At 40.8% G+C, this 27,886-nt stretch overlaps 2 protein-coding genes and 1 long non-coding RNA gene across 6 annotated transcripts; 2 read left to right on the top strand and 1 right to left on the bottom strand.

Moving 5' to 3' along the window:
- Positions 1-153: 153 nt before the first annotated feature.
- LOC129170188 (uncharacterized) lies at positions 154-22,475 on the bottom strand. Its single transcript, XR_008566543.1, has 4 exons — positions 22,282-22,475; positions 3,745-3,937; positions 3,236-3,409; positions 154-3,118 (listed from the first exon to the last, which is right to left on the bottom strand). It is a non-coding gene; the product is annotated as an uncharacterized LOC129170188 (long non-coding RNA).
- Positions 7,115-20,383, top strand: znf532 (zinc finger protein 532). 4 transcript variants are annotated; one of them, XM_054757472.1, is made up of 11 exons: positions 7,115-7,308; positions 7,695-8,061; positions 9,006-9,070; positions 10,039-12,334; positions 12,627-12,808; positions 12,910-13,086; positions 13,430-13,592; positions 13,688-14,011; positions 14,105-14,217; positions 17,041-17,170; positions 17,260-20,383. In XM_054757472.1, the coding sequence occupies exons 4-11, from the start codon at positions 10,070-10,072 to the stop codon at positions 17,758-17,760; spliced, it is 3,855 nt and encodes a 1,284-aa protein (XP_054613447.1). In that variant the 5' UTR covers positions 7,115-7,308; positions 7,695-8,061; positions 9,006-9,070; positions 10,039-10,069; the 3' UTR covers positions 17,761-20,383. The 4 variants fall into 4 exon arrangements, with proteins under 4 accessions (XP_054613447.1, XP_054613446.1, XP_054613444.1 ...); XM_054757471.1 differs by lacking the exon at positions 9,006-9,070 and having other exon boundaries at positions 7,698-8,061; XM_054757469.1 differs by lacking the exon at positions 9,006-9,070.
- Positions 21,964-27,886, top strand: oacyl (O-acyltransferase like). The gene is made up of 15 exons (XM_054757473.1): positions 21,964-22,122; positions 23,070-23,203; positions 23,282-23,360; positions 23,440-23,575; positions 23,652-23,848; positions 24,186-24,401; positions 24,479-24,581; positions 24,862-24,963; positions 25,047-25,212; positions 25,285-25,364; positions 25,454-25,564; positions 26,761-26,884; positions 26,964-27,150; positions 27,564-27,706; positions 27,782-27,886. The coding sequence occupies exons 1-15, from the start codon at positions 21,966-21,968 to the stop codon at positions 27,884-27,886; spliced, it is 2,040 nt and encodes a 679-aa protein (XP_054613448.1). The 5' UTR covers positions 21,964-21,965.

Here is a 27,886-nt window from a genome sequence, read left to right as displayed (position 1 = left end):
GGCTATTTTGGGAACCTATCCCCCCGCGATAAACGAGGGAACACTGTATATTCTTTTTCTCTTGGAGAAGTTTTTTTATTTTGGTAGAAATGTTACAAAAACAAAGAAAAACCAAAACACAACCATTGTGAGGTCGCATGGTGCACATCTCACTTGACACCATTTGTTCAAATTCGGAAGTAGAAGCTCATTTTCCTCCAAATTTTGCTCCTATTCCAAATTGCAAGGCCTTTGGGGCACGGTTCCATTGTGTTTATATAGAAAACAGTCACACAACGCCCCCAAGTGGTGGCATGAAACAATATTGCAAATAAACACAAGGATTTGAGCAACCTAAATGGTAGAAAACAGGTGTTTGCAATTATTATAAGTTGTTGTAATGATCGCCGATATCCTAAGCATTCTTTCGGCTAACTTTAATTAACGTTTGGTGGCAATGTTTTAACAAATAAACACACAGAGGGTCTTTCTTACATACAGAAAGCAGCTTAAGCTCTTTCAGACTTCCTCTCTGGATTCTAAGAGAATGACTTGTTTCCTCCTCATTAACTCCCATAAACGTTATCCCATGGGCTCCCGGGATTAGAGGCGTAATAATGGGGTGAAAGTGGCTTGTAGCTCCTTTGTTCACCAATCAGCCGTGACCAAATGAGGGCTGAGGACACAACAGGAAACTTTCCTTTGGCATTAAAAGAAGAGGAGAGACGTGTGCAACCAACTTGTTGCAATTAGCACTGACTATTGTGTGGAAACCGAGTAGCGAGGCGACCAAGATGGCGGGCTGAGCAGCTGTGGCTCTCCGGAGCCTCAGACAGAAGTCTTAAATTTACGATAAAACAGCTGAATAAAACTCTCCAGCGAAAGGGAAGCACTACCCTGCAATTGTTGGTTACTCTGGCATTTGAGAAGAAGATGACAGTGTTTGCAAGAGATGTACCGGGACGTAAGTATGCTCTTTCACTTCCTTCCCTGAGACAGAGAGAAGAAAACTTCAAAGAAGAAAATTGTAATTATACCGTGCGAGTTGGCAATGCAAGCTGCTTTTGCAGAAAGATTCAGCAAGTTCAAAAAGAACTGCTGGGCATTGACCCATCCCTGCTTAACATATCCGCATTCACAAGGATAAGTCATCCAGATCTTGAAATTCAACTGGCCGACATGGCGGATAAAGATTTAAGGGTGCCCAAGTTCAAAAGCCTGACAGCGGATCTCAAAGAAGTTGCCCGTCAGAAGGCCACTTTCGTTAAAGAGCACAAATTTTGGCCTTGACTCAATAAAGGTTGGGAAACACTAATACAGTGGAACCTCGGTTAGCGTCCGCCCGGGTTCGAGTGTTTTTTGGTTCACGTCGAAAAATGTATGACAAAATTATTAACACACTGCGTGAGTCCAACTGTATTCTTAATGTATTTTTATCACAAACCATCCCTAGCTTCTAACAAAGAAGCTTAGCTTGTTAACAAAATGGCAACCGGAACCGGAAGTCAGCCATGTCTAAGATGTCCAAACACAAAACAGGTTTTTATATTTTTACAGGCATAAAAAGAATTCTAAATGCAAGTAGATGGTGTATGAAAGGGATAAACGAACATTTAAGGTTACTTTTACCTTCACTGAAGACGTGACCATTCCCAATGACACGACGTGGCAGCGAGACACCACACGGACACCATGCTTCTGTTTTGTCATGCGTTATTTACTGAATTCTATAGTGTTTCTCACCTTCTTTATCAAAATACTTGCCACTTTCTTTGGCTCCATTTTGGGTTGAGGTGAGAAACACTACTGAGTTCAAGAAATTAAATGTGATGCAATTAAAAGAGGCTTAAATAATTTACTGAAGCATAAACACAGAAAATAACGACAAAAAACATTACTTATCCAGTTCTTCCTAAAGTAAAAGAAATACAATGCACGGATCCATGCATCCATCCATTTTCTATACCACTTGTCCTCACTAGGGTCATGGGTATGCTGGAACCTCTCGGGCGAGGGCCGGGGTACACTCTGGACCGGTCAACAATTTAAGATCATTAATGGAATACACCCTAATAAGTTCCTGAAGAAAAAAAATAACCTTGGTTGACAATTGTAGTTTTTGTGCCCCAGTGTGTTTATTTTGGGAGGATATGAGGTGTTGGCCAAATGTATAGAGCCCATTCATTATTACAGATTTGTAATAGGCAACAATCTAAAAATATTTGTAATGTTCTTCTTTTGTTAGGAAAAAGTTGCATTCATAAGAGGAGATTCTTCAAAGAAAACCCAAATTTCTCTTAATTTCATTCATTGGACTAATGATTTAAAACTACTCAGCAAAACATTGAAAATTTTAAAAATGGACTTCAAATTGTTGTGTATCCTACTCTTGTCTATCCTACTGTGTGTGTGTTTCTACTCTCCAATTCGGTAACATTTGCATAAAATGCATTTTAAATGTTATCTTGAGCCTGCCAACTAAACTTACAGGGTTGACCATTATCACCATTAGCTGGTCTTTAAAGGCAAGTTTGAGCGGCCTCTAGTGGACGAAATTCGTTACTGTTACTGGACTATAATTTGTTTAACTAGACATCAGAAGCTGATTTTTCAAAAGGTGAAATTGTACGAAGGCAAAATGAAAGTGTTTTTAAAAATCTTACTGCATAAAATATTATCATTGAATATTAGACGGTTCATACAACCAGGTTTTTCTTTTACTATTGCCTATGTACCATATATTTAAACTAGGGCTGCTGTTAAAATATGAGACATTAACGCAGCTATTTTAAAACAGCGCCCTCTTTTGGACAAAAATTCTAATTACCTCAACTTGAACGTGGAGTGCAGTAATGTCATGAAACATTTTACCAACAGGTTATGATTGAAAAGACATGGGAAACGAAGTCAGCATATTTTGCATTTAACCCTCACTACTTTGTTTAGTTATATGCAACAGAAAAACAGTAGCAGTCTGAATTTAAAGCAATAAAGTTGGTGAAACAACATAAAAAAACACAAATGTATATTTCTATTGGTTTTAACCAAGTAGCCATGCGTAACGAAAGTTTAAATACTTCATAATTCACATGGAGTCCCTTTCTTGCAGTGGAATGTCCAGAATATGCAGGTCTGACATCTACAATGATGTGACAAAAAGGAAGAAGATCAATGTTGGCATATAATTACTATGTAACAGCCACCAGTACTTTAAAAGCATAAAATGTGAAAAGGTGAAAAAACCTGCAAAACTGACCTCTCTGTGATCACTTTGTCGGTTGCTGTGTTACGTTACAATGTGGAATGATCATTTTTGGGCACTTGTGTAAAACTTGATAAAGATCTGAGTGTCCAGGTGTTCCTCCAGAGGATATGAGGTAGTGGTGGCTGTTGGATTCAAGTCTTGGGGACCTCTTTCCCATTAAATGCCCTGGAAACAGGGTTGGAAACAGTGTCAACTACCCTGGCATGAATATCAGTCTGGTTGGTGTTTATGGGAATAAGGACAACAAATTAAAATCCCACTCCTGGAAGGTTAGTTTTCCAATGAACACATCCTTGCTATTAAATTGCATTGACCATTTTATGCTGCCCTGATAATATCCCTTTTACAAAAAGTGTATCCGCCATCTATCTCTTAGCACCTGCAACTAATTAAATTCTACTGAACATTCAAGGTGGCTATATTCCGGTTAAGCAAAGTTACGTTAAACTGGCCCTTTACTCTGCATGACATCAACAGTAAAAAAGTGACGTTTTTCTTACCAACTGCCCAATGCCTGCCACATGCATCCATCTTTCCAAGATGAGCAGCGGGACTCTCACAGCAATCCAAAGTCAGAATGATTAAAACCAGCCACACTGTCCTGCAGGTCCACAAATACTGCACTCTGGCCATGTTCAGTAAATGTCACATCTACGCCGTTGCATCTTAATCCGTGCAGTTAATCAGCTTGATCTGTGGAAAAATGTCCACCATGATTTGTTTTGGTGGTGAAGAGGAAGCTGCAGTTGTGGACTTTTATGAAAGATTGACTTTAGACGCCCCTCCTGAAACAGCCCATGAGAGATTTTGTTTTAAAGTGACGTGCTACGAAGTACCCGTTACAAGTTTTACAAATTGTTTCTGGTTGAAATCTTAACACGTCCAAGAAAACAGGCCTCTAATTATTCGCTTACTTAATCAATAGTTCATTAAAATGCTTGATCAGGCGAAACTAAACTTTTGCCGCCACTAAACACTCTGCAAATGATGATAAATAAAACTCATTCTGAGGATCTCTTTCCTCCATACTTGTACATTTACCATAACACAAGATGGCGATATTGAGCAACTTCAGGGGCCTTCAATGTTTGTTTTTTTTTTGCTGAGGATCATTTGACCAAAGATGCTACACATGCTTTTGTTAATATTTACAAGACAGGTCAGGTCAATATCATTACATAACACAATGTGCAACTATTATGACTGGAAAGGAACAATAGAATGAATGTGTGACTGCGATGACTACATCAAGGATTTAGTTGGGATACGCCATTATTATTTTTTTCAAGCCGCAACGATGACTTCCTGCTTCTCAAGACTGATAATTTTTTATATCTATTTATAAAATGTATATATAAATGTAAATGGTGCACACCTGGGGGTAACAACGACTCAAACAAAGTTGGATTTGGCAAACTGTACCTGTAGGTTTGTCCTAACCAAATATCATCACATCTACTATTAAGAAAACTAAACAGCATTAAAAAACAGCAGCGGCTCGGACGTACAAACCATGGCTCGGAGTGGTGTGCTGGCCAACGGGGGCTGGTGTCTTTGGACAGCCCAGTGATGGGAGCGGGCCCTGGACCTTTCTTTGCGGCTGGCTTTAAGGGCAGCTTCTCAACAACGTTGAGGTGCAACATTTAAGCAATGCTGTACTGCAACGTTGAAACAACCTTGTTATCCTTATTCCGCCGTTTTTTGAAGCCTAACTCTTTCATTTTTCAAACGCTTCAAACCGTTCAAGCATCAAATCGTTCAGCTCATTCAGGAATAGCGTGCGGCCATTTTAGTTTTTTCAAAAAAGTTCCAGATTTTCCACAATTCCCCATTTTTGTGGGCTTTTTTTGGAAGATTCCCTCGGGTTCCCCTCCTTAGCTGTCTGTCACTCCTAAGCTGCAGGTAGTGATGTGTTGACAGCGAACGAATTGGCTCTTAGAGCCGGAGCTTTGAAATGAACTACAAGAGCCAGTTTGTGTCGTTGAGAGCTGATTGGGATTTGATTGGGAGCCGATTACTTTTCCTCGTGTTTTTTACTGTTAAAGGCAAAACCTCCACCATTTGGTGGTTAGGGTTATCATTTAGGATGCTATCATGCAGTTAGCATTTTAGCATTGCTAGCATGCAAACATTAGCATAGTAGAATTTTTATATAACCTATATAAACACTTAGAACTATTATGCTACACATGTTAACCAATAAAGGGCCAATAAAGGCATCTGAAGGGCTTTTCAAAGGGATGCTGCACTCTTGTAATTGCTGAGCAGACGGCAAGCTACCAGGAAACCATTAACCTACCTGGAGTGGCCAGAAGAAGGTGTTCAGTGCTCAAAGACAAGGCCATGGCCGGGAAGGCTGAAAGCCCACCGCTTCTGAACAAGAGTTCATCAAGACTATGTCAAGAAATATCTGAAGACAGATTTTTCACAGGTTTTATGGAGTGATGAAATGAGTGACATTTGACAGATCAGACTGATGGATCAATGACGAGCACAGAACTCCACTTTTAATCACACACCAAGAATTTTGAGGTGGGGTACTGGTGTGGGCTGGTATTATATAATTAAAGATGAAGATATGTAAACAATTGTGCGCACATGGATATTTTCCTGGGAAAGCCAAAACATCATTTTTACTTCAGTAAATACTGTGGTTAAAGATATTTGATATTTGGATAGACCGAAAGACCAACACTGTGTATGACCAAAGCAAAACTAGGTACAGGTACAGTATTTTGTCAATTTTCTTCTCAGAGTTATGACTTTATGTCCATAATGACTTAATAATAACTTTTTACGTAACCTAATTTTCCAAAAATTATTACTTTATTTAGTTTTGTTTGTTTCTCAGAATATAATGACTTTTAAAAAATAATGTCTTTTATCTTTAATATTTCAATTGTATGCTATTAAAATGACATTATTTTCCCTCATAAAATTAGGATTTTATTCTCGTAAAATTGCGACTTTTTCTTGTTAGATTACGACTTTTTTCTCTTAAGACCGTGACTCATGTAGTGTTCTGGTCACAAGGCGTCAGTAATGTTACATTGATGAGACATTAACGTAACACTGCATGGAGTCAATCATGTCATATCGAACATGACATGGTTGACTCCATGCAGTGTTACGGCAAAAACAAATCCAAAGTTTTTGCCTTGTTACTTTGCCCATCTTCCCCCACTCTGATTGAAACACTTTCTTAAGTTTAGTATAAATACATTGGAGCATACTAATAATTAAAGTGCCGGCCGTCTCTTATGTCCCTGCAGTGACCCAGTAGCCTGTGCATTAAGGTGTGAACAAAGAATAATAGGAGTGTAAAGGTGATTGTACAGTAGGGGTGTTACTTCATATCTATATGGCTCTAATAAAGTATAAAAAAACACATTTGTAAAGTCATAACCAGGTTTTCTATGCTCTAACTACGAAAATCTTCATTTTATTAATGCTGAATCCTACTTTGCGGAAATTCACTTATTGCAGTCGGGTCTGGAACCAATGGACAGCAATAAATGAGGGACGACTGTATTTGTATTATACTGTTGTGTTTTTTCACCATTCGCTGGGGGTCATTGAAGGTAACACCCGCGAATAGCTTGGCTCAAATGGACACCTTGGTGCAGATATAGGTCTATAGTTCTATTTGTGGAAGACAAACGATGAATAGCATGACATCAGATTGCTCGTCATGTTTGGTCCAAGAGCAAAACATGCTCTCCTCATGCAATACATTTGGAAAATTCATTGAAAGATAGCACAGTAGCGCCTCATCCTTTCTGTCTACTTGCATCAAGGGAAACATGACGTCAGATAACTGTCAGTGGGGGAGGGGAGCTCGCTTTGCTCTCCTCCCTGCGCAGAATGTGACACACCGTCGATTTGCAGGAAGCACCACTTGGGCCTTTTAACACATTTTCATGCGCACATCATTCCTGCCTTTTCTAGGTTTGTGTCGACTAATGAACAAATCCATCATGGCCCTCACACAATCAAAGGCTGTGAGGTGTGTCAAGAGATGGTAGCTGATCAAGTGAGAGATAGTCTTCCCTACACGCTGCCAGGTAGGTTAGCATCTTATAGGTTATGGTTGGTAGCTTCCCCATGCTTCTGAAATATCACCAGAGACTGCTGCAATTTCGATTAACGGCTGTTTCTTTCACGCCTGAATTGACTGTCACAAAGGCATTTCAGGTATTTATTTTGTGTTTTAGACAGAGACTCGTTGCATATAATGGTACGACTGTATTCATGTAATGCACCTTCAAGTACTCAAACATCATGTACGCCACATAAGCTCCAATTCATCGTAACAGGACACAATGCTAAACACCTATAACATGAAAATACTGCACGCATTGACACCCTTTTTAGTTGTCCCCCTGTTCATTTCTTCCACTCTGTCTCCCCCACCTCCATCTGTCTCCCTCTCTCTCTTCATCCTTTGCAGCAGCTGCTGCTCCAGAGCCAGAGTGGAGAGTCCCTTCACCACCACCACCAACACCCCCTTCACCGACAGAGACAAAAGGCCTGATTCGCCTGCTGAACACAGCCCCCCCTTTTTTACCCCTTTTCTATCCGTCCCTTCATGAATGTCCATGAAGGTGGCGGTGGCAGCAGTGGGGGCCAAAGGCGGAAAGGAGGCCTGGACTGGGAGTGAATCAGTGAAGGAGAGTGGGAGGCGGGGGCGGGGAAGGAGGAGGAAGATGGAGGCTGGAATAGCCGGGGCACAGTAAGAAGGCAGGTGCTGAGGCCTCGACAGGAGGACATCTCTTTTTTTTTTATCTTGAATGTCTCTCAATGATGGATCTGCCTGGGTATGCAAATTATCCTTATATGTTTATATGCATGGATGTGCATGTTTACGTGTATGCATGAATCTGTGCGGGCACAAGAATAGGGATGTTTGGGAGAAATCTCAGGGAGGGAGATGCATTGATACCATGCATTGAAGCAACATTGGCATTTGGTATCCAATACATGACCTGCATGAGGATATAGCATTGGGGGCTTCAGATTAAAAAGTTATCCAATTTAATTTCATCCCATGAAAGCTTTATGCTTTATGTCTTTAGTCCAAAATCCAGACTTGCTGTCATCACCCTTTATCGCTTGCATAGTTGTCCACTAACCTCATTTTTAAGGAATCAAGAAACCTTCTTTATATCCTTCTTTTAATCACCCCTTTTAAACTAATGTAAAGTGTTTCCTGGGAGTTCAGTCTGTGTGCTTCTGAGGCCGCAGTGCAGCATGGGGTTTTATGTCGGCGGACCAAAACTAGCTGAAACCAGTTTGAGGCAGATGGAGGGGCTGATGGGAACAATGCTGTCTCTGTGCTCCACTGAGGTATAAGCAGTATTACACTCTAACTCCATGGCGGCCCCTCGGATCTTGGCCATCGGCTACAGAGGCATGGGCATCGTCAACGGCAAGCTCTGCTGCAATGACTCGCAGCAAAGGGAGCAGGGAGATTTGGGAAGGGACAAAGTGGGGTGGGGGTGGCTGCCTGGAAGTCTGTGAATCTGCAGCCCACACACACACGCACAGGAGCATGATCTATGTGTCTTATTTGTATGTCTGTGTGCTGCTAGTGCTTCAGAGAATGACAAAAGAGGACCACCAGCACTTAGCACAACGTCGGATGTAACCTGACCTTCAATTCTGGGCCTTTTGCGAAGAAGCTGATTTTTTTCTCTCCAGGCAGGGTGGGGTGGCATTGCTTTTTAAGGGTTTAGTAGTGTTGTGAACATGTTTGTTGTAGGATGGAAAAAAGGACAGGAGGAAGGTTCGACTAGTGGCTGGAGAGGGACGAGACAAGGAGAGAGGGTGAGGAGGGACAATACTCTTGCATGCTTCTTCGACTAATCTTCATTTTACTGACATGGTAGTATTCTAAATGTGTTGCTGTTGGGTGGAGTGATGCATGTTTATGATTGGTGTTTTGGCATGGGATTCGCATGGATTATTTTTTATATTTGTGAGTATTTGACATTGATTTTCAGTATCAGATAGATCTGGCTAACTGCTTTTCCAGGCCTTTTTCTGTCTGACTGCAGCAGTAGCAGCCATTTTCACCTCCTTTCATCAGTCATCTGCCCTTTTCCCTCCATAGCGTCGCCACCCCCACACTCTCTTCCCTTCCATATACACAGAAATCCCCCATCATTTGGACTAAGAAGTGCTGCTTAACTCAAATAAAGCAGAAGCCATATAAATCTGCGCATGCATGGTTACCAAAGCAGAACTGGTGTAGCGCCAACCAGGCTAGCCTCAAAGCAGTGCCTTTTGTCCCCAGCAACCATGATACATAAATGGTGCATATCATTCCTGTCACATTTCAATTGTTGTAGTGTTGTGCATAAAAGACACCAAACAGTATGCAATGACAATTGAAATGCAAAAGCATCAAGCATAACACATTTTGTCGCTGTCCAATGAAAAGCACAAATAAGAATACATAGAAGATAGTAAACTGTAGTAGTAACAATTATAAATTGGTATTATAATGAATGTTCATAGCGTAAAGTGGATGGGCATTCACAAAAACATCTCTGCAAAAGTTTTCATGATAAAATCCATGGCAATGAATTAGCGTTCATCTTCATCCAAAGATGAAGAAATCAGACATCAGCAAGGGAGCTTTTTTTCCATCCTGAAAATCAACATTGGCAAAAATATTTTTTTTCACGGAAAAAAAAGAAAGAAGTCTGCATATCATTACATATAGCTCAGCTATAGTGAAGTAGTGAAGATGCTTCAATTTACCCTATCATCATTTTTTATGCCACTTCAAGGTGACATCCTCATCGAAGCAGGGAAAGGAACATGGGCGATATGAAGACGCCAGACTTTGATGACCTCCTGGCAGCCTTCGACATCCCTGACATGGTGGATCCTAAAGCTGCAATTGAATCTGGCCACCAAGAAGATGACAAGGTCAAGCAAGCAAAGTGTGGCGTGTCTACAGCTGAAGATGAGGCCCACAATACCACGACGGGACAGGATGTTGGTGTCAGTGTCATCGTCAAGAATATTCGAAACATGGATACAAATCATCCAATTGGAAATCTTTCAGAGAAGGATGTGCTGCTCCAATCCCAATCCCATTCTAGGAGAATTGGCAGTCAACTTCAAAATGGATCCCTGCCTTCCATGCCAGCGAGTGTTCGTTACGCCAAAAATGTATGGAAAACTTCCAGGGAGGATGGACAGACAGTAGGTAATCAATTTAGCCCTATCTCCAGTGCGGAGGAGCTTGAAGAAGAGGATACAATTGAGGTAAATTATCCATCTGACAAAAGGGGTAGTCGGTCAGTTCTCAAGTCCACCACAAAGAAATCTCCTGCATCGGTGGTGAAAGCTTCTAAGACCAAAGCAAAAGGCTTAAAGCCAGATCAGAACAACAACCAAAATATCCCTCTGGAAGGTTCAATTTTCAGTCATACCTACCAGTCTAGTTCTCCCGAAGACGAGCGTAAGGAAACTCTTCACAGAGGCAAAGACAGCAAAGAGACTAATGGGCAAACAACGCAAATCAAATCCAAGTCCTCTGCAAAACTTTCCTCCTGTATTGCAGCAATTGCCGCTCTGAGTGCTAAAAAGGCAAGCCCTACAAACTCCCATGCATTCGATTCTCCTGTTACACAGATGGAATCTAACCAAGACAATGAAAATTTCAGAGCTCCAGGAAAGATATGTGAGCAGGAATCAGCCTTGGAGTTGGCAAAGCGACTGCTATCAGGACAACCACAGAGTCCATCTAGTGTCAACAGTGAGAGTAGCAGCAAAGGTTCACCTGCCTCAAGCACAGACACCACGCCAGTAATCCCAAAAGTCAGGATAAAAACAATCAAGACCTCTTCTGGACAGATCAAGCGTACTGTCACGCGGGTCCTCCCAGACTTGGAATTCGAGACAATGAAAAAAGGGGGAAATTCCAGTGGCCCAACAATAGTGGCTACCACTGGCGCGTTTTTCTCATCTCCTGCAGGGTCTTCTTTGCCAACTAAGGTTGTAGCCACCTGTGGGGGTCCTTCAATTGAAATAACCAAGCAAATGACAATTAAACCAGTAGCAACAGCCTTCCTTCCAGTCTCAGCAGTAAAGACAGCTGGTTCCCAAGTTATCAACCTGAAACTGGCTAATAACACTACAGTTAAAGCAACCGTTATTCCTGCTGCCTCAGTGCAAAGTGCCAGCAATGCCATCCTTAAAGCGGCAAATGCCATGCAACAACAGACAGTCATGGTCCCTGCCTCCAGTCTGACTAATGCTAAACTAGTACCAAAGGCAGTCCATCTCAGTAATCTCAGTCTTCTGCCGCAAAACGTATCCCCTGCTCATCATGATATCCAACAAGCAAAGTCCTCCCCCAAGCAATCACAACAACTTAAACAGCAAGCACTTTTCAATGGTCAGCACTCGAAGAAGCTCTCCAGGGTTCAAGTCATAACCAACTCTCATAGCTCTGTAGTTGACGCTTTCAATAAAGTCCTGAGTAGCATAAATCCTGTTCCTGTGTATATCCCAAACCTTTCTCCACCAACCTCAGCCTGTATTTCACTCCCATCTCGTGGCTACAAGTGCTTAGAGTGTGGTGACTCATTTGCTCTTGAAAAGAGCCTGAGTCAACATTATGGGCGTCGTAGTGTGCGGATTGAAGTTACCTGCAATCACTGTTCAAAAAGTCTTGTATTTTACAACAAGTGCAGCCTGCTGTCTCATGCCAGGGGCCACAAGGACAAAGGAGTTGTCATGCAGTGCTCACACCTAATCTTAAAACCCATCCCTGCAGACCAGATGATAACAGCACCGACCTGTTACGGACCACCCTCTATCACAGATAGCATCTCCACTTCTGATGCACAGGCGTTACCTGCTCAAATCACAGGAAAAGCTCCAAGTGGTGCATCGAAAAGTACAGTGATTTCAGCTCCAAGCAGCTCCCCTCTTGAGGCAGCTATGCCATTGGAGGATGATGCATCCAAGCTCTGTAGGCACAGCCTGAAGTGTTTGGAATGTAATGAAATATTCCAGGATGACAGCTCACTAGCTATGCATTATCAACAAGTTCTGGAGACCAGTGGGCAGGTATGATATATACGACACTGCTTAATAACTGCTAAATAGGACCACTAGAAGTTTTTCTTATGCAAAAGCCCAAGTATGCAGAAGTGCTGTATAAATCTTAGATTGCATTTACAGTACATGATAGACATCACACTACAATTCTGACTGTTTTTCTCCCATGTGGCCCCAAACCATGGCATGCATGACAGGTATCCTAAGACAAAATCTGTAACTGCAGCATAAACCATAGGATCAGTTATACTATAATCAACACACAATGACATTTACATTTCAATGTTCTCTGTTCCATTAGAAAACCTGCACTATCTGCCAAATGCTTCTTCCAAACCAGTGCAGTTTTCTGTCGCATCAAGGAATCCATCAGCACAAGTCTCCTTACATCTGCCCAGAGTGTGGCGCAAGTTGTCGTTCTGTCCACTTCCAATCTCACGTCACCAAGAACTGCCTGCACTACACGCGTAGAGTCGGCTACCGGTCAGTCACAATAGAAAGCTGTTTCACTGTAACTGTAATCTTATGGTAATGGCTTTCGCAAGCTGACATTTTCCCCCTCTGTCCTATCTCCAAACTGCTAGATGTATCCACTGTAGTGTGATCTTCTCTGATGTTGCCACTTTGAAGTCGCACATCCAGACTACACACTGTGAGGTCTTCTATAAATGTCCGCTTTGTCCCATGGCCTTCAAGTCTGCACCAGCAACACACTCCCATGCGTACACACAGCATCCTGGACTGAAAGCAGGAGAGCCTAAGTAAGTCTAGATTCAGGCCTTGTGCACAAAATCGAGGTCTGTCAACAATGAATTTAATTAGAAATTGCTAGAAAGAAATACACATTCCCAGCAATCCCCATGCTGTGGTGCAACGTAAAACCCCTTAACCAATTAAATGTTCCCAAGAAAATCATCCATGTTGTTCATCAGTAGAAGGATTTGTGGATTTTAGACATGGTGGCTTAACATGGTTGTGTGTGTTTCCACATGGAAACCTTTCATTAAATAGTCCATCCTGAGCAGGTATAACAAATTGAGAGTGATTGTATTGTATTCACCACTTTATTTTTCTTTTTTTTCTTTTCTTCATTCTGTCTGACAGGCTTATATACAAGTGTTCCATGTGTGATACTGTGTTCACTCTGCAGTCTCTGCTCTACACACACTTTGACCAGCATGTTGTCAATCATAAAGTTCCTGTGTTCAAATGCCCCGACTGCTCCATGCACTACGCACAGAAACAGCTCATGCTGGACCATATAAAGGTAGAACCAGCCAATTTAACACTGAGCACATATAACTCAGTCAAATGTCTCCGATATGAAAATGTTAAAATATGTGGTTTGAATTCCTTTCTCAGGCCATTCATGGAACTTTGAAGACCATTGAGGGTCCACCAAACTTGGGGATCAACCTCCCTCTCAGTGCCAAACCTACAAATTTAAACAGCACCACCAATAATGGCCCCAGTAATAACAACAACAACAAAGATGGTGGAAACAACAATGGACAAAACAAAGGCATCACGATGGCTGCTCCTTCATCACCCAAAAAAAACAACAACAAAAACAGCTCGGGGGTGGTTAAGAACCATAATGGTTCAGGGTATACATGTCCAGAGTGCAACAGCATCTTCAGTGGCAGAGAGGTCTTTTTGAACCACATGAGAAGAGAGCATGGCAAGGTAAATGTCTGCAATAATTTTTAAGTTTGAGCAAGAATGCACACTGAGAAAATTTTTCGCTACCTTTTCTATTATCTTCCCCTCATACGTTAGATATTGAAGAAGCACCCGTGCCGACAGTGCGACAACTCCTTCAGTTCGACCCACAGTCTTTGCCGACACAACCGCCTCAAACACAAGGGGGTACGAAAAGTCTACGCCTGCCCGTGAGTAGAGGCCACGATAGCAGAGAGAATGAGACAAAGAATGATGGTTTTGCTCTTGGACTACTGGTCAACATGATCAAACTTCAGTATGTCCTCAGAACCAGGAGAATCCATTGTCTGTTCTGAAGTTACACTGGTACAGTAATAATATGTATGGTATAATATGGTTTATTTGTTCCATATTTGTGTCATTCAAAATGTCCGAAAAGGAGTTGTAATAAGCAGAGCACATTTAATCCTACCTTAAAATGTAATAAACGTAATTAAAAATAGGAATAACTTGATATAATAGGGTGAGGTCCCACAATGGACACAAACGGACGAAGGTAGCATAGCGATGCTCTTCGGCATCTAGGGTGCACTCTTCCAAACAACTAAGTGTTTCTTTTCCATTGTACACTTTGTCATGACGGGATGTCATTATCATCCCACATAAACTATCACTAACGAACACTATCGTTTGCTAGACTATGACATCAGTGTGAAAACAGTGCCATCGTGTCGTGGAAAGTATGAACTGCACATATTACTTTGCAGCGCACCATCTTTGGGCCAACAGTGCCATCATGTGGTGGAAAGTATGAACCGCCTCAGTAACTGCATGACATCATACACATCGTAGCAGGGGCTTGTCTTCATCAGATAACTGATTTATTGAAATCTGACTTGGGGACCTATTATTAGCACAGCAAAGCAGGATCCACATGATACGGCACAACCCAAATCTGTTTGCAAATTATCATCGACCATCTGTCTAGTATCCATGGTTCCGATTTGGGCTAATTTGGTCAAAGTCTGTTGGGCGAGTCGGTCAGAATACGAGCTCTGGTTTGCCGCTGGTTCTAACCCAAATAGCTGCCTTCCTGTGCATTTTAGAACAAGGGCTATGCTGACTTATTTGACCATCCCGTCACAACAGACATTCTCCACCAGATTTCAAGTCAATGCTAAACTGTTGGCAAGTTAAAGGGGCCTGGTTCTGACTTTGTTTTGGACCTGTGGGTTCCGGACCACCAAACTGTTGAATATTTCGAACACAATTTATGAGTATTTTAAGGATAAAGGTTAACCAATAACTTATTGGTCATGTTCAATGAATGAAATGCATTGCTTAATATTGTTCAATTTGGCATAATCTGTTATTATTGTAGCGCTGTTATTTGCGAATGTTGATGTCTTTAATATACTTGTACATCAAGTCTTTATGAGTGGGGTGAGGTTATTTTCCTTGTAGTTAAGATGTGAGTCTTTGACAACAAGTACTTAGGCTTCCTCCGAGCCAGCATTTAACTTCATATAGATTTTGCAGTTGGGACTCCAATCATTATTTAATATCTTCAAGTGTTTTGTAAGTATGCTGTTTATCTCTTACTTCATTCAACCTGTTGTTCAACCTGACTTACATATCATTCAACATCATTACTTCTCGAAAACTACCTGAATCCCGGCTTTGCTCCACGTCCCCCTCCTCTAATTTGCCCTCCCTCCCCTCTGCAACAGAAGCCCCTTCTCTACTCATTCTGTTGTAGCAATCATTTAGCACTTGAATGAGTACTTGTACAGTCTTTGGAGCTGCATATAGCTACAACAACATTGTGGTCCAAGGGCAGTCCTTAGTCCTAGTTCTGAACAGGGTCAACTCCACTACTGCCAGGACTTTGACGCTTCAAAGTTTTAAGACAAATTCAAAGATGTTTAATCACCAAACTGTTCAAGTTCAGAGAGCCCATTGTGTAGCACCTAGGGTCCCAAAGTGGGGTACGCCAATAGCGATAGGGGGTACGTGAATGAAAATGAAAAAAAATTACCGCCTAACACTCAATTACGAGAGCATCTGAATGCCTCACGGCGTGAGAACAGAGCAGAAAGGAGACAGAGCGTGAAGTTGTTCATTTCTCTGTGCATTATCTGAACAAATAAGTTTGATGAGTATTTTGTGCATTAAGAGTATTTCATCTTGAAGATTTTGTTTATATTGGTGTTCCAATCTCCGCATGTCACAGCGGTGAAAACTTGTCACTGTGAGTGGGGATTCCCCCGAAAATGAGGCGTTGGTCGTTGGTTGTATATATTTTGTATGTCAGATACTGCTTTATCATGATTGTTAAACTTTCCCCTTCAATTGGTATAAAATGAATATGCAGACTTAAACCATCCTGAGTGGACAAAAAAAGTAAAGCTCAAATTCAAGCCATTCAAACAGAACCCATTCCAACATCAGACTGGAATAAAAGATAGGTCGGATGATTACTTATTTATCAGTGCTCATGTGAAACTTTATCAAAATGTGACTGTGCAAAATACACATTTTTGACTCGGAATTACTATAAAATTAATTAACCAATTAATTATGTTCACTATTTCAAGTTAATTAAGATAAAAATGTTTTTAAGTGTGCAGGAGTAGGGGGTATATGGCTTCAGGTCATATGTCTGAAGGGGTATGCGACTGTAAAAAGTTTGGGAACAACTGGTGTAGCAGAACCAAGGGAAATTAGATTGGTGCAGTAATAATGTTAGGCAGTAATAATTGATGATGATTTCGACACCTGAGTAATATACTTGTATGGTCCTTGGCGTTTCATGTAAATACAAGAAAAGACATTTCAGTCCTTGATCCTAGTCCTGAGTAGTTCTTGGCCACTGCAAGAACAAAGAGGAATAATGACAAAGATTTGACATGTTACTGAAAAGGCAAATAAAAGTAGGAGCTTTTCAGGTAAGATTCAAGACTAATTCCGTTGTGTAACTGTGGCTATGCATAGAAAGAAAATCAGAGCAAGTCATCGAGGACTATAACTGTGATTTTATTGCACTTGAACAGGCACTGCCCGGCTCTCAGTCAGCCCTTCACCAGAAGAGTGCTGCTGGATCAGCACATTCAGTTGATGCATGGAGCTTCAGAAAAGGCTGCCAGCTCGGATCCCACGGACAATTTGCCGGAGAAGAAAATGGTACAGACATAAAAGATTGACTTTACCGTACAACTACCTTTTAGACACTTTTAGTCACTCTTAAGATATCTTTCCACTGTCCCGCACAGATTGTGAGCCCCAAGAGAAAAAATGATGCAGAAGCGGAGGTGTCTCCAGGGTTAAACCCCCGGGGTTTAGACTCGCAGCCTTTGAAGAGGCTCAAAGTAAACATCCCCAAAGTTCACAGATGTGCCGTCTGCGGTTTTACCACCGAAGACGTCGCCGCATTCCACAAGCACATCCCCCAGCACAAGTCGGACCACTCGTCCTACCAGTGCCAGGAGTGCGGACTGTGCTACACCTCCCCCCGCTCAAAGGCACGCCACCTCTTCATTGTCCATCGTCTGAAGGAGCCGCAAGGCCTCGCCCGATACAGGGGTAAGGACGATGACGAGAACCAGAGGGAGAACCACGTGGACATTACAGCAGGGGACGATGACGGGACGCTAAACACCAAATGTAAAGTGTGTGGGAAACTGTTCGAGACAGAGGGCAACCTGAACACCCACATGAGGACACATGGTATGGCATTCATTAATGCCAAAAGACTCAGTTTGGCTGAGAAGTGAATCCTCGCCACCATAATTAAAACTGTCGGATTCACTTAATATACAGTAGTTGTACAGTATCTATTGGCTGGGGTCCTATTGTACACAATTACTACATTAAATATAATGTCCCATGTAAAATACACAACAGTGGGGAAAATAACTATTTGATCCTCTGCTGATCTTAACTTTACCACCTGACAAAGACTATTTTTATGGGCGATTTACTGTAGCAAAGAGATACAGTTGTAAAAATTTATTGAAAAAATAACATTACATAAAGGTTATAAATTAATTAGTATTTGACTGATGTGGCTTAGTACATGGTGGAAATACGCTTGTTGGTAAGCACAGAGGTTGTCACCTGGGTTGCACACATCTCAGGAGAGGCGCCATGTTTGACTGTAGAAATGATGTTGGGGTTTTCAGTATTTCTCTGCTTCCAAACACTTTGAGTCAAGATAATGCCAAAGAGCTCCGTTTTGTTCACATCTGACTACAGTCTATTCTCCCAAACCTTGTCTGAGTCATTCCGGTGTTCATTGGCAAACTTCGGGCCAAGGCTGGCCTGTACAAGTGCCTTCTTGAGCAGGGGGGACCTTTCAGGCACTAGAAGATCTGTATCCATCACAGCCAAAAGTGTTACTAATGGTTTTCTTGGTGACTGTGGTCCCAAAACCCTTGATCATTAACCGGCTCTTAGACTGCAATTTTGGGCTGGCCCTTCACCTTTCTCAGAATGATCATTACCTCATGAGGTGAAATCTTGCTTGGAGTTGAAGAGCGAGGGTGACTGACCATGATCTTTTATTTGTACCATTTCCAAATGATTGTGCCAATAGTGGTCTTTCTCACCAAGCTTCTTGTTGATGGTCTTGTAGCCCATTTCAGTCGTGTACAGGTGTACAATCTTGTGCCTGAGGTCCTCTGACAGCTCTTTGGTCTTGCCTATTGTGGTGGAAAGGTTTGAATTTAAAGGGACTAAAGGGACATGACTCATTTTCTGTGCTTCACAGGCACATAAACGGTCTGTGGAGGCCAGAATGCTTGTTGGCAGTGAGGTGCTCAAATACTTGTACTTAACATTTAACTGTAACTCTCTCGATTACAGTAAACCACCCATAAAAGTCGGGGTTCAAGCACTCATTTTCCTACTGTCTTTGAAAGTCACTTTGTGTTTTTAATTGAACAAAAATAGTTTTTGTACTACATGTTTCTAAAAACTTGGAACTTTTTTTATAGAAGAGCTTTTTTATTTATTTTTCATTTGTTGTGTAGAGCTACAGTACATAATGTATAACTATATACAGTACATAATGTATAACTATATTGTACGGTTGTTGTGAGATAAGATTTAGGCCTTTTCTAAAGGCCCATGTCCACACAAATATGGGTATTTTTAAAAACACTGCAGGGGTGGAAAGAATATTTATTGTCATTGTAATAGGTACAAAATGGAAGCTGCAATCTCCTTAAGTGGTGTATAAAAGTATATCAGACAATAATTTTTTTTTAAAACTCACACTAATGAATGCCATAATGCTAAAAATGTTATGACAGACCACCTCAAAAAACGGAATTGAATTTTACAGGTTTTTACAAAATAAGACACCCAGAATGCACATGAATAAAGGATGTGGGATTTACAATATGAAGAATGAACTCTAAAACACTGAATACCAGGAGTATGTGAATGCACCTCATTTACTTCCCAGACGACCTCCTCAGCATGCTTTCCAATTAAGCAAAAAACAACAAAATACAACACACAACACAGTAAAACTTGAAAGCAAGGAGTAAAAAATACAGATGTAAGGTAAAATGTAATCACTACTCTTTGGAGTATTTTCAATAGTTCAAGACATAGCTACAGCTTTGATGTTAAAGGTTTTTTTTTTTAAATGCAGAAACATCCGGCAGGCCGCATTAAAATGCTTAACGGGCCGGATTTGGCCCGTGGGCCGCAGTTTGCCGAGTTCAGCTGCAGGCAACTGAATTTTCTATGAGTTGTAGACTTTTGGAACATACACACGCTGTGTTTCTGGTAACTGAACATTTTTTTTGTTTTAAAAATACCTGCGTATGTGTGGACTTGGCCTCACATACTCATAATTATTCTGTTCATTCGTACTCTGGAGAATGTAAACTGGACTGTTACTCTTAACTACTGCGGCACGGCTCAGGTGGTAGAGTGGTTGTCTCCCAACCTGAAGCTTGCTGGTTCGATCCTCAGTCCTCCTGTGATCATGTCGAAGTATCCTTGGGCAAGATACTGAACCCCCATTTGCTCCTGATGCTGCATCATCAGTAGCTAAATGTGCTAACAGTGTCAGAGCGCTTTGAGTGCCTTGGAGGTGGAAAAGCGCTATACAAGTGAAAGACCAGTTACCATAAGAAAATCAGTAAGTTAAGAGGCATTGAAAGACGCAGCTTTCCATTCACAATAACAGGCATATATACGGTACCTAAAAGCTGTAGGGTAGCTAGAAGCTACTTAGACAATAAGGCTTTGTCTCTTGCTGTAAAACTGCATGCGAAAAGCAGTCTGTGTATTGCTGAGTAGAATGTTGTCTTTGCTGCTGCTGCTGAATGAGTGCTGATCTTCACATCAATAAAATGTGAAAGTATCTAAATAAGCTTTAAGAGAGAGTGCAGAAATGATTTTTATTGCCCGCTACGGAGCAGGTGATTTGCCCGATACGGAATGTAATCATGTGACTACAGTAGATGGTGTGTAGGTTTTTAGAACAAGCACCCCCTCTGGTGGGCAATGCTGAACAACATCCAGTAGTTTTCCATCATTCAAATCATTGTAGGATGTGAAAAGATTTTACTTTGGTTGTGTCTATTCTTTTTTCTTAATGTTGAATCATATATTTATAATAACATTGTAATATAATACTATACAAACGCTGCATGTAGTTCACTTTAGTAAGTAATATATAATGATAATATGCATTGATTGACTGGTTACCAGTCCAAGGTGTACCCTGTCTCTCGCCAAAAGTCAACTGGGATCGGCTCCAGCTAACTTGTGACCCTAATTACGAAAGCGGAATAGAAAATGGATGGATGGATGAATAATAATACTAATAACAATAATAATGATAACAATAACAGTAGTCGTCCCTCGTTTATAGCGGTTAATTGGGTCCGTGTTGAATGATATAGGATTCAATGTTAACAAATTGAGTATTTCCGTAGTTAGAGCATAGAAAACCCATTTATGACTTTCTGAATAGGGTTTTTAACATTATTAAAGCCCCGTAAACATGAAATAACACCTCTTTAGTCAACGTTACACTCCTCATACTGCTTTTTTACACCACATTACAACTCTTAATGCTGCAGAGACTCAAGACGGCAGCCAGCTAGAAAGCTAGCGAGGTAACCAGTTAGCCTTGAATTTATTTCTTCTAAAATTGAGAAGCCAAAAACTTACCACTTCCACACAGGATGGGAGAACGTTTTTCACTCTATCATGTCAGACAGGTAATGGCTGAATTCATGCAGTGTTAAGGTAATGTAAGGTAATGTCTCAATGTTTTGTGTCATTACTGCCACCTAGTGACCAGAATACTACATATCACTTGTATTTCAATATGTTTTGACTAATAATAGACCATACCACGAAACAGTGATCATTTATGAATACATTTCTGGTAAAAAAGCAAAATAACAAGGGAGCAATAATCGAACCACGATATTGCAACTATACTTTTCTTTCACAGTATTTATTTTACAAAAGCTTTTTTATTATTATTAACTTTCCTGGCTGTGAGAAATCGTATTTTTGCACTAATTTATTGTGAGGCATTTGCTGTTCATTAACAAATAAAGCTTAAGTTAAATATAAACAAACGGTGGTTGGTTACTTGCCCTATAAAAGCCTACCTACAGAAAAATGATGTTAACTAACAATAACAGTCATGAATTTCATGGAAGGTAATGTTTAGGAAATTAAACTGATGGCAGTCATCTTTTGTAAGCCTTGCCTTGTAATCGGGTTGATCCCGTGATGGCTTAACGACACCCTGGCTCATTTATTTTTTGGTGAAACTCTCCTGTAACCAAATCCTTTCACACTTGGTGTAGAAAAGCATTTGTAGACGATTCATCACAGTTGCCAAGGTAGTTCTTCAATCCAGCCCACCCTAATTAAATCCACGCAACAGTGTTATTTAAATCCCCTCTCTCCTAAACAACCCGATGTAGTCATTTCTATCATGGCCCTGGGTTGGGTGAGGTTGTGTCTTTTAGCGGGTTTAAGTAGAGTTTTGAATAGAACACAGGCCTCTGCAGTGTCCAAACAATGTATGATGGATACCGATACTTTCCTTTGGGAAATAAACCAGGACAGGCCCAAAGAATATGCAGTTCTCAGTAAGTAATGATCACTTTCTTAAGTCAATGCACCATTGTGTTTAGTCTTATCTATTTAACTACCAGATGTTTTATACTTAGGTCATTTCTTCTTAAGCTGGATAAATAATTCAATACAAATAAATGCAGATATACTGTAGTATGGCGTGCTTGACTCACGTTATCTTCAATGGGTTTCTTCATGGTGAAGTTTTCACATCGTCGAATCGTGGCCGCTGAACGACACTATTCTCTTATTGTTAATATAAACATTTTTACGGCATTACAGAGTTTATATAAACGTGTAAACACGCTGCTTTTCATTTCGTTTTCGTGAGTCTTTCCACGGCTTGAAGTCGTCACAACACTTCAATTGGCGCCTTTCCCGATGAGATTTGTCGGGATGCTCGTTTTATCCCCCTGATGAACACTGATGCGGGGTTATAGCGCTCGGTGCAAACGTGATTTGCTTCTAAGTGGGTACGCAAACAAGCACACCTTCATCCTTTAAGCTAGCCGTAACTATAGCTGATCACCTAAAAATATAAATTGCTAATATTTTTAAAATTACAACCTGTAACGAAACTATATCAGCAAATTGCAGCCAAATAAATCAAATGAATAGTTTCAACAGTTAAAAACTAACCCACCATCCAGCTTCAACATTCATTTCCTGTTAGCTTGACGTCAAACATGATTCTTATAACGACATAAATTGACACATTTAGTTGAATTAAAGTAGTAATGTTGTGTCTCACAAATGTATCCAAAAAACATTAAAAAGCTGTTCTCACCCGGGTCAAGATAACCACAGCTGCAGTTACTGTAATGGCCAGTAGAAGGCGACAAAACATTCTACAATTGGAAAATAATAATGAGTGTACTGTTTATCTACTTGCAAATGATCCACATTTTATGTGTTATAGTGTAATACTATTTGTTACCTTTATTCTGCTGTGCATTTGCAGTGTATGATGCTTTTGGAAAGATAGGTAGTAATGTTGGCGGAGGTTCTGCTAACCAGCCCGGCCTACTGCAGCAGTGTCGCTCTGCCCGGAGTCCTACCTTCACTGGACAGTACTGTCAAGTGTTCCTCATGCAGGTTAGGATTAAATTAGAATTAAAACCACACAGGAATAAATGTAAAATTGATTGGAATTTTTTTTTCTTACTTTCTCAGGGAACAATCCAGTATTTTGTTGGTATCTGTGTTCCTGATTCTTGTGATGAAGAGGACGTACAAACGTTGGTACTGTACGGTCAGTGATTTTGAAGTGCTCTGTGTTCATAACAATATTTCACATTCAGTCCAACATGTGTGCTGCCTCACTTTACCAGATACATTCAAGTATGGCCACCTGTCACTCATTCCTCCTTTGCCTGCTATTTTGGTCAACGAGTCTACCCAGGATATGATCATGACACATTGTTTGTCAAAGACCGTTAACCCTGATGCAGCAGATATCACGTGCCTGTAAGACATCGTATTAAATGTTCTACTATTCATTATCAATCTTAACCTACTAAACCAAAGACTGTTTCTCCCACAGGTTTATGTGTTGCATAATGATAGCGATTCCCCTCGCAGCAACCCTGTTCATCGCTACAATTAGATGGCAACGGAACAGAGCCGTCATGCCAAGTGTAGAGTCCACCTGTTTAAACACCGGCCTCAATCTGTACGGGACCCTGAAGACTAAAAGTTCTACTGGTGAAGAAATGAATGGTCGTGAAATTGAGGAAACTAGTAAGTACAAAAGAATGGGTTCTTCCTTAGACAATTTGCAACTGCTTAGGATTTTTTTGCAGGATGTTTTCCACAGATAGACAATGCCTTGCGATTCTTGGGATTCTTACCAAAATTGAACGAGTTCTTCTTTGGACAATTTGCCACCTTTCTACAAAGTTTAGTGAAAATTTGAGATGTTTGGTATTGGTATTGATTCCTCCTAAGGTGTGATATTAGCGTAGATGTATTCAAGGAAGACCAATTACTCCCCACTCACATAACAAACGCTTTAAGTCATATTGAACAATGTTACATAAAAATTGTTTTAGTATTTTCCGCATAATCTATTCCTCAGACGCCGTCCGCCGTGGATCTTTGTGTTTTCCTCAGAGCTGTGTCTACCAGTGTCTCCAGGCCTTCTCCCTTCAGACGACCGGTCGGGGTATCTTCAGCACATCCTCCACTAGGGTCCCTGAAGGAGACTACTCGTCCTTGAATGGCATCCGCGTCCTTAGCCTGTTATGGATCATGTGCGGCCATTCTGCACAGTTCCCTGTGATAAACAACTTAGGTATGACCAGGCTACACCTTCCTGAACAAGGAGAACCTTTTTCAATTGTGTCATTCATACGGAGATATAATCTACAGATAACTACAAAGACTGGAAAAAAACAGTCGAAAGAAGCCCTCTGTATGTGTTTTCCCTCAGCGGACCAGTTTTTCTGGCTGTAGACACCTTCCTTCTGCTGGGGTAAGACTTATTCTCTATGCCAAAAAACTGGGAAGTTGGGAATTCTGACAATAGACGACGCAAAACACATTCCTACTAACCAGCTGTGGGAAAATGCGCCTTGAGTTTACCACAATCTCAACAGGAAGTTATTTGGTAAACCTGCTGATAAACTACTGCTCCACAAACGTAATACTACCTTACCGCGGCATTTTGACCGGAACATCGGTACTTTTAAGCTCCAAGTGGGATATTTTCAACTTCTCAGCAGTCTTGAATGCAGTAAGTATCTGTGTTTCAGGGGTCTACTTAGCGCCAGGTCCCTACTGGTCTCCATACAAAGAGCTGAAGATAAACTGAGTACAAGACTGGTGATGGGCTACCTGTTCATGAGGTTTAAAAGGTTATCTCTTTGTGAAGTGCGTGGAAAGTTTGTCCTTTACAAGAACAGAACACGTCAACTGCTTTTGTCCATCTCCGTGACAGGATCCAGCCACTGCATCTCTTCATTATGTGTCTCACCGTTGGACTTATATCTGTGATCCACTGGGGTCCTTACTGGTTTCCATTCATTGACAACTTGATGGATTGTAAAACATACTGGTGGGGGAACTTGCTGCTGATTAGCAATCTACTGCCAGTCCATGAGATAGTAAGTCACTCATTTATACTTTCTACTTTCGTATTGCGATAGGTGTTTATGTTAGACCCAAAATCCCTACAGTGTGTTCCTTGGACGTGGTACCTCTCTCTGGACTTCCAGTGTTATGCCACCACTCCTCTACTGGTATATTTCTACAGAATGTATGTCAAAATCCTGTAACGTTTAGACAGATAAAGACGAGACGTATGACTTAATAATAGCTCAATGGCCTTATTGCATCCTCCAACAGGAACAGATGTGTCTTTGCAGTCGTGGCCGGAGGCCTGCTGTTGATGACCACGTTGGCTAGCTCTGTTGTAACTGGACTCCTGCGGCTGCCCGTCTTCCAGCCTTCTACACTGTAAGACCTGACACCACAAACAGCTTTGGAGTCAATCACATATAAAGGGGAAGTTCATTTCAAAAGGAAAACTTCAGTAATAAATAAAGTAAGTCGGGCCACAGGGTAAAGTCATTAGGAAAAAAAATGTAACGTTACGAGATGAAAGACTTCGTTTAAGAATAAAATTGTAATTTTGCAAGAAAAATCCAAATAAGGTAATATCATTGGAAGGAAAAGGTCGTAAATTTACAAGGATAAAGTTGAATTATGTGTGCAGCGAAAAGAAAAAAATAGTAAAGTCACAAGAATGAAGTAATGTCACAAAAGTGACATCATTTGACGAGAATAACCAAAAAGGCACATTTTAGAAATTTTGCATTTTACATTTGTGGCAGTAAATAAAGTCACGTTTTGCAGAGGAGTATCATGGCCGCACTGAAAAAGAAAGTTACCAGACAAAATTGTATGGTTTCAAGAATGGTTATAATTTGAGGAGAAAAGTCACAGTTTTTGAGAAAACTGTTGTAATATTTCAAGAAAAAAGTCTAATTTTATCATGATAATGTCAATATATTATGAGAAATATACAACTGTATCTAATATACAATATAATATAGAAATATACAAAAAATACAAATAGAAAAAACAGACTAGAAAATAAATATTTTTTAATGCTAAATATAAACATCAAAGCTACAGTGGGAGGGAAAAGTCATTTTACAAGATAAAGTCCCAACAATAAGTACAATAACGATACATAAATAACATCTTAATAGCATCAAAATTAAAACATTGAAAAAAAGCCAACGTTTTACAAGAAAAGTAACTAAATGTGAATACGTTTGCAATATGTTGAGTATAAATTCTTAGTTGTGAGAAAACATCAGTTTCACGAGAATATCCTTGAAATATTATGAAAAAATAGTTGCTGTTTTGTTACTGTGAAACCACCCAGACTGATATTGGCGGAATTTTAACATGAATTCAATTACAACTTAATTCTAGGAGCACTACGACTTTTTGTTTACTCCCTCCTAACATTCCATTACATACGTTTCTTCCCCTTTTCAGTCTGGCCCCGTACTTTATCATTTTTATCTACACATTTCAGTCTTTTGAACAAATCATTTTTGCTTGTTTAAATCCAAAGATCCTTGTGATTTAATATTTCATCAAATGTAATAATGTATACATTGGATTTATCTATTTTGCAGGACATCAGAGAATTATGTATTGTATTATTATGTGAAGCCTCACACAAGATATGGACCATTTTTAATAGGAATCCTCACTGGAATATACTTGACCACTAAAAAAGGCCAACTCTTAAAGCACAAGGTGTTTTTTTTATCTTGCTATATCACAATGATGCAAAAGTAAATGCAGTTATACTCACATGCTTGCATTATTGCTCCAGTGGCAGGCGGTGCTTGGTTGGTTGTGCTGTCTGTCAGTCTTGGCGGTACTGATAGGATTGGCCTACGTCCTCAGGGGTAACCCGACGCACCCCTCTGTGCCACATGCGCTCTACCAGGGACTGCACAGACCAGTCTGGGCTCTGGCTGTCACCTGGATCATCCTGGCCTGTGAGGAGGGCTATGGAGGTAAAACAAAAGCAGATGTTGAACTAAACCAACCATCCATCCATTTTCTATACCGCTTGTCCTCATTAGAGTCACAGGGCTGGAGCCTATCCCGGCTGACTATGGGCAAGAGGCGGGTTACATCCAAGACTGGTCGCCAGCCAGTCACATATTGTATAGAAAAGTGTTTGAGTTCAGTTTCAGTAACGCTGCCAAGGTTTCGCTGTATGCATGTGGGAGGAGGCGGAGTGCCCGGAGAAAGCCCACATACAGCACACATGGGGAGAGCATGCAAACAGCTGTAAGAGAGATTTGAACCCTGACTGTGAGGTCACCACGCTAACCACTTGGTCACTTTGCAGCACCATGTTGGACTGAACGCACACCCAAAACCATCATGAGATGCTGATCAACTTTAATGTCCCCTTCTTTAGGTTTTATCCGTAGTATGTTATCGTTTGGTCTCTGGGTTCCTCTCGCCAACATCAGTTTTGCCTGCTACCTGATACATCCCGTTTTCATCCTCCTCTACATCGGGCTACAAGAGACGCCCATCCACTACTCAGATATCAACTTTGTAAGTTCTGAATTACTCTGTACCTTCAAGAACAGACTTTTAGCTGTGAATTTGTTGTACTTTTGTGCTTTTTAGATGTACCTGTTCCTGGGACACCTGCTGCTCACAGTAGCGACAAGCTTTGTCTTAACCGTGCTGATTGAGAAGCCCTACGTCCTCCTGAAATGGAATCGTAAATAG

This window comes from Dunckerocampus dactyliophorus, chromosome 17, assembly GCF_027744805.1.
Source record: "Dunckerocampus dactyliophorus isolate RoL2022-P2 chromosome 17, RoL_Ddac_1.1, whole genome shotgun sequence".
Lineage (NCBI taxonomy): Eukaryota > Metazoa > Chordata > Actinopteri > Syngnathiformes > Syngnathidae > Dunckerocampus > Dunckerocampus dactyliophorus.
This window is presented reverse-complemented; position numbering and strand designations above follow the sequence as displayed.

What these genes read in the sequence shown, in the direction of transcription:
- oacyl (XM_054757473.1), top strand. Translation starts at nt 21,966, where the DNA reads ATGGCCCTGGGTTGGGTGAGGTTGTGTCTTTTAGCGGGTTTAAGTAGA. An exon ending in GTCTTCCAGCCTTCTACACT is followed by an intron (nt 25,565 to 26,760) that starts GTAAGACCTGAC and finishes TCTATTTTGCAG; the next exon opens with GACATCAGAGAATTATGTAT. An exon ending in CTGTGAGGAGGGCTATGGAG is followed by an intron (nt 27,151 to 27,563) that starts GTAAAACAAAAG and finishes CCCCTTCTTTAG; the next exon opens with GTTTTATCCGTAGTATGTTA.
- znf532 (XM_054757471.1), top strand. Translation starts at nt 10,070, where the DNA reads ATGGGCGATATGAAGACGCCAGACTTTGATGACCTCCTGGCAGCCTTC. An exon ending in TTCTGGAGACCAGTGGGCAG is followed by an intron (nt 12,335 to 12,626) that starts GTATGATATATA and finishes CTGTTCCATTAG; the next exon opens with AAAACCTGCACTATCTGCCA. An exon ending in CGAAAAGTCTACGCCTGCCC is followed by an intron (nt 14,218 to 17,040) that starts GTGAGTAGAGGC and finishes GCACTTGAACAG; the next exon opens with GCACTGCCCGGCTCTCAGTC.